The sequence below is a fragment of the Lolium perenne genome, chromosome 7 (assembly GCF_019359855.2).
Source record: "Lolium perenne isolate Kyuss_39 chromosome 7, Kyuss_2.0, whole genome shotgun sequence".
Taxonomy (NCBI): domain Eukaryota; kingdom Viridiplantae; phylum Streptophyta; class Magnoliopsida; order Poales; family Poaceae; genus Lolium; species Lolium perenne.
The window spans coordinates 88632655-88638586 of record NC_067250.2 but is presented as its reverse complement, the minus strand read 5'-3'; the positions used below and the strand labels follow the sequence as shown (position 1 = coordinate 88638586).

At 49.3% G+C, this 5932-nt stretch overlaps 1 protein-coding gene across 1 annotated transcript; it reads right to left on the bottom strand.

The window, feature by feature from the left end:
* Positions 1–292: 292 nt before the first annotated feature.
* On the bottom strand, positions 293–4991 carry LOC127316722 (uncharacterized). Its single transcript, XM_051347182.1, has 2 exons — positions 2436–4991; positions 293–487 (listed from the first exon to the last, which is right to left on the bottom strand). The coding sequence occupies exons 1-2, from the start codon at positions 4855–4857 to the stop codon at positions 477–479; spliced, it is 2433 nt and encodes an 810-aa protein (XP_051203142.1). The 5' UTR covers positions 4858–4991; the 3' UTR covers positions 293–476.
* Between the last annotated feature and the right edge of the window lie 941 nt (positions 4992–5932).

Below are 5932 nucleotides of genomic sequence, written 5' to 3'. Positions count from 1 at the left end.
TTACAACAATGTGTTCATCAAAACTTGCCATTTGCAACAATGTGTTCGTCGAAACAATGACCCTTTTGTGGGCACGAAATTTGATCGTCATATGTTTTTAAGTTTGAAATTTGGGGTGGACGTTTGGGGGGGGGGGGGGGGGGGGGGGTGATGCGGCTGGCCGCCGATACCCCCTATTTAGGGGTTATGCGCCGGCAACCCCCCATACGGTCAGGTGCCGGACGCCGGACACCATATGGGGGTCACGAGTGGAGATGCTCTAATCAAGCACTCGTATATACAAACATCCAGGTAAGCAAGCACCAGTTATTAAAGGATCATACAACTAGTCAATGTATATAGTATTCATCCGCCACAAAAAAGAATGCACACAGTATTCATAAACAGACTCCAAAGCCAATACTTTTCTGAAACTTCATGGATCTAGCGCCATCATGCCCACAGTAGGCGAAACACGTAACTTGTTAATCCCAGATTCATCCTCTTCCTGAAAAATGCATTGTCAAAAATTAGATCACCATATAATCTTCAAAAAGTGAAACACGAAATGTTAATGGCGTCGTAATATTGTCATGACAGCAAAATGGGAGCAGTAACCACAAAACTAGACCCTTTTTGTTATTCAAATTATTGATTTGCTAACATCACGTGAGCCATTTCTGCTAAGTTGGCAGTCTTTACCATACGAGAAATACAAGAAGGTTTAACGGAAAATGAGCAGTACATTAGTTAACCATGCAATTTGAGGCTTTATGTGCATTAGTAAGGTATTAAGTTACAATTTATGCATTTATGTACTTAAAACAATTTGCTTATAAAGAAAGCAGTTCATAAACCATCTACTGTTCTATGGATAGCATAAACTAGAAAAGTAAATCTGGCAGCTTTTATGCTTACCTTGTACTTTGTGGTATGACAAAGATACACTACTGCCCTCCCAAAATACATTGCCTATAACTTTTTATCGAAGTCAAACTTTGTAAAGTTTGACAAGGTATGTAGAAAAAAATATTAACATCTATGCATTTGCTATTATAGAGGATGATGTATTTGTCGATATACTTGGTCAAACTTTACAACAACAACAACATCAAAGCCTTTTTCCCAAGCAAGTTGAGGTAGGCTAGATATGAAACCCAGCAGAAACAAAAGAAGCCATAACAAGAACGAGATGGAAAACGAGAGTAAACTAAGATTCCGGCACATATCGCTAATCTCCATGCAATCCTATCAAGAGCCAAGGCTTACTTGGTCAAACTTTACAAATTTTAATTTTAATCAAAAATAATAAGCAAGGTATTTTGGGAAGGAGGGAGTACACAGTATATAATGCTGCTCACCAGCTTGGGGTTATTAAAATTTAGCGGTGAAGCAGAACCAGGATATGTCAGGCCAGTCATACTAAGTGAATGAGAACAAGTACAGCTCAATGAATAACTGCAGCACACTTAGGAGCAGACCAGCAAGTTCAAAGGAGCTGCATCCAATTTTCTCCTAAATCTCATTATTGAGCCTTAGCCTCAACTACCAATCTCACATAACCATTTGAATATTAGGTTACAATTTCATCTCAAGATTAATACATATAAATAATAACCACTAGGTCTCCCAGGTTCCTGATAAACCACTGGTTGTAGCAGCCCCAAAGTCATTACAAGAAAGGAAAACCTCATACAGACACGCTTAAAAAGTGAAAGTAGCCAGGGAAAATGAACAAAAAGTAAAACTAGAATGTTGTCTACAGACTGTGTTATGTACATTTTGGCCTACTTATTTGAAAACAGATATGATAATCATCACAGAAAAAAACATGCAGAAACAGAGAAGCCAATGAGATAAAAACATTCCATCATTTTAACATGTACACAAAAATAAAATTGTATAGGTCATTTTATTCAGTTTGCAGGCTACAAACTGCATTATAAAACATGGCGATTAGCCACACTTGAAATATTTAGTACTGTTTGGTTTTAATCTCAAAGTTTTGGGAACATGTGCAGCAAGTTAGAGGTACAGGTGGTAAGTTGTACTTAATTTGCACGTAGGAGGTTGCAAAAGGTCAAGATATGAGTACAGTATTTTCTGCATGAAAAAACAAAAACATACTCATAATATAATTGCTTTCACTGAAGGAACTTTGAGCAAAAAAGCGACATGTATTGATTATTTTTTGCAGAGAACAGGACTACCATATAGCATCTCACACTTCAGACATAGAAGGGGTAACCAATGCGATCACAAAGCACAAATAGGATTTACAACAATCAGGATTATCTTCAGTATGTTTACCTTAAGATAAAGGAATATATACAATTGTCATACGAATTAACAATACCATTACTCTATCAGCTGAGCATGCAGAAGTAGAATGAAAACAAAATGAAATGATGGTTCTTATACACAAGAAAATGAATTGTAGTATGAGATGTAGTTACCTCTTGGCTCCACACAGGAGCTCCACACAGGAACGTACTTGGAGAAGGCACATGGAATGAATGCAGAATTTGTACTGAAGCTTGCAGAAGCCATATCATCATCACTCCCAATGCAGTTCGGATATACTTTGTTGTATCTAGACAATGATCGCACAGTCTTCTTCAACATATCAACCACAATTACCCACAATGCACCGGGATCTTTGGAATACCGATTTGACAGCACGAAGTAGAAAACTTCAGGCTCCTCCATGCTCACAAAAGGGAATGACGGAGCGACACGCAGGAGGTCGCCACAGCCCTGCAGAGCCCAGAGCTCAGTATCGGCCATGACGTATTCTTTCTCCCATGTCATGCTATCTTGCGTAAGCTTCCACACCTTGATGGCAAATGAAGAGGAAGCAGGTTCACGGCTGCCTGAGACAAAGACAGTGGTGGTGACGACTTCGACAAACTTCAAGATGCAGCCATTATTGGTGACACATACACTCCTGTACTGTTCCGGGCACCCTCTGACTCCTGTTTCAGGATCAGTAGGATCACCATTGGGGATCAACACAGGAAGCTGGACATAATGGAGCTCAGGGTTCTCACTGAGGACGTCAACAAAGAAGATGCCCCTAAAATAGTCCACATAACATAGAGAATCATGGAGAGGGACCACCACATCAGTCTCCCACCACACCAATTCCTTGCCGTGCTCGTTGTCATGGTGGATCTGCGGCCGTATGGTCCTCCACGGTGTGGTCGTCCAGCCATCCTTGGAGTGGCTACCCTGTAGCACACACAGCTCAGCTACCACCGGAGCATCATCATCTTTGTAGGGATTAGGTAAAATCATCAGATCGGCCACCACAAACTTTTCTCTCTCAGCATTGCATAGGAGGCCAATCCCTTCAATGATGGACATATGATCTAATCCACCGGAACGGGGAATACCGTCTGTGAATTTGTGCTTGCAGCTGGGGAGAAGCATAAGCGATGGCGGCCCAGTGGAGGGGAGAGTGTAGACGAAGAAGTCTGATTGGGTGTTCTCAAATGTGAGCTGCAGAAGGATGGAGTTCTCGTGTGCAGCCACGACGATGGGATCCCATCCGCAACGATCTTCTCCCTTTCTTGCCCCCAACGATGACTGGCCCTTGGTGCGCCGGCGGGGCGTCCAGTGGACGTAGAGGCGGGAAGCCCCTGGGGGCATCACACTGCGGAAGGAGATGTCTATGTGCTCGCCCCTGGATGTCTCAGTGACGGCGTGGGTACCGAGGAAGTCTTCGTTGGGGTGATAGTTGAGGCGGGTGTGGGGGTCGAGCATCACCCAGTTGGGGTAACGGCGGATGGAGGCCTTGCCAGCCAGCGAAGCGTCGGGGCTGATCATGAGGCCGTGGGAGGAGTCCGGCACGATGGTGCTTACCATGAGGCGGCGGTGGGAGGCTTGGCAGCCGACAGTGTGTCTGGACAGTCCATGAGGCGGGCCCTGGTGGCCGGCGCGGCTGGGCTGCCTATGAGGAGGCGGCGACAGCTGCGGCAATGAGGTGGCGGCGCGACCAGACTGTCCATGAGACGGGCCCTGGCGGCCGGAGACATCCTGCTGTCTATGAGGAGGCTGCCACAGCTGTGGCAATGAGGTGGCAGCACGACCGGACTGTCCATGAGGGGGCTGCGGCAATGAGATGGTGGTGGCTGCGGGCTGTTCATGAGGTGGCGGTGGTTGACGGGGAAAAAATGAGGCAGCAGCCTGATCGAGTTGTCCATGAGGCGAATTAACGAACCTGCTCCGCGGCTGTGGGAATGAGGCGGCAGTGTGACCGAGCTGTACATGAGACGAATCAACGAACCCGCACTCAGGAAGAGGCAGCGGCTGCGAGAATGAGGCGGTGGCGCCACTGAACAGTCCATGAGGTGGCCGCGATGGAAGGAGATCTTGGGAGGACGGCGCAACGGGGCGCTGGGAGGAGACAATCGCTGCCCATGAGGTGGCAGCGCGACCGGGCTGTCTATGAGGCAGCGGCGGCGGCTGCGGGAATGAGGCGGCGGCGCCACTGGACTGTCCATGAGGCGGCGGCGCTGAGAGGAGGTCTTGGGAGGGCGGCGCGACGGGGCGGTGGGAGACAATCGCTGCCCATGAGGCGGCGGCGCCACCGGGTTGTCCATTAGGCGGCGGCGGTGAGAGGATGCCTTGGGTGGACGGCGCGACGGAGCGGTGGGAGGACGCCTTGTCGGGAGGCGGCTCAACGGGGAGGTAAACGGCCGACGGCGGTGTGAGGCCTGTGGGGCCGGCGGTGGCTAGGCGCAGCGGCGGGTGCGGTTGGGCGAGGCGTCGGCGGCCGGCGCCGCTGGAGGAGGCCTTGGCGGCCTGTGGTGCCTCGGGGCTGTCCAGGAGGTGGTGGTAGGAAGCCTTGCCAGCCGGCTCGTCGGGGCTGTCCATGAGGCGGTGGGAGGGGGCTTTGCCGGCCGGCGGCGCGTCGGAACTGTCGGCGGATCGAAAAGGATTCCTTCCTCGAATTAGGGCTACGTGGGGAATTTTGGAAGATCTCCTCACTGTCCGGGAGAAAATGGAAAAAAAAAAAAAAAACACGACAGCTTAAGAGCCTCTCCACTCACCCTCTCCTTGCTCTCAGTCCCGTCCCCAGAAGGATTTAGGGCGGCGCTCCTCTAAAATCTTCTTAGTCCAGCGCGGTCCAATACGGTGTTCGGCGCATCGAGGATGTCTCCGTACACAGGGATGTTCCGGGCACGCCGGACACAACGAAAAGCGAGGCGAAGAGACGTGGACCTGACGCGTCAGCAGCACAAGAAAAATTCTGATGAGGACCGATGTTGCTATGAAGGTCAAGTCCAATGAAGTTAGAATTTGACCTATGACAAGAGCTCGTGCGAAGCTAGTAAAACAAAGGTGAACTTGTTTTTAAACGATACTTTGATTGATGGGAATTTTATACTACCTAAATCCTTTGATTTGTGTATGATCAGGTACGAGGATAAATGAAACATCGCACGAGAAGGAGGAGAACAGATGGACATGGTGCTGGACATGAAGACACCTCATGAACGCGTGAGGGAGGAGAGGGAGGCATGCGCGAAGGAGGAAGGCGAAGTCCAGGCTGGCGCTACGCCCCGCGCGACCGGCCGCCACGCCGGCCGGCCTGGCCCCACGCCCGGTCAAACCGGCTCCCACGCCGGATGAGCCCGGCGCCCGCCGGCTCCTACGCTGGTGCCATCCAGACGGGTATACTGTGAGTCCGGTCCCTTGGCCCGGTCACAGCCCGGTCCCTGGCCCGGTCGACCGGCCCCCAGGCCGGCCGTGTCCGAGTCAGTTTCGACCAGATCTCGATCTGGATCGATTATTATTGTATTTCGCGACTTTTGGTCGTCCTGAACCTCTATATAAGTGCACAGGACGCCCCCATAATAGCTTTAGACCACGTTTAAGATAAATCCTAGTTCATAGTTGATTGCTTGGCAACTCTAATGAATCTATACACCAATTCGCATCGATCTGG

Coding starts and splice junctions, on each gene's coding strand:
- LOC127316722 (XM_051347182.1), bottom strand. CDS start 4,857: ATGGACAGCCCCGACGAGCCGGCTGGCAAGGCTTCCTACCACCACCTC.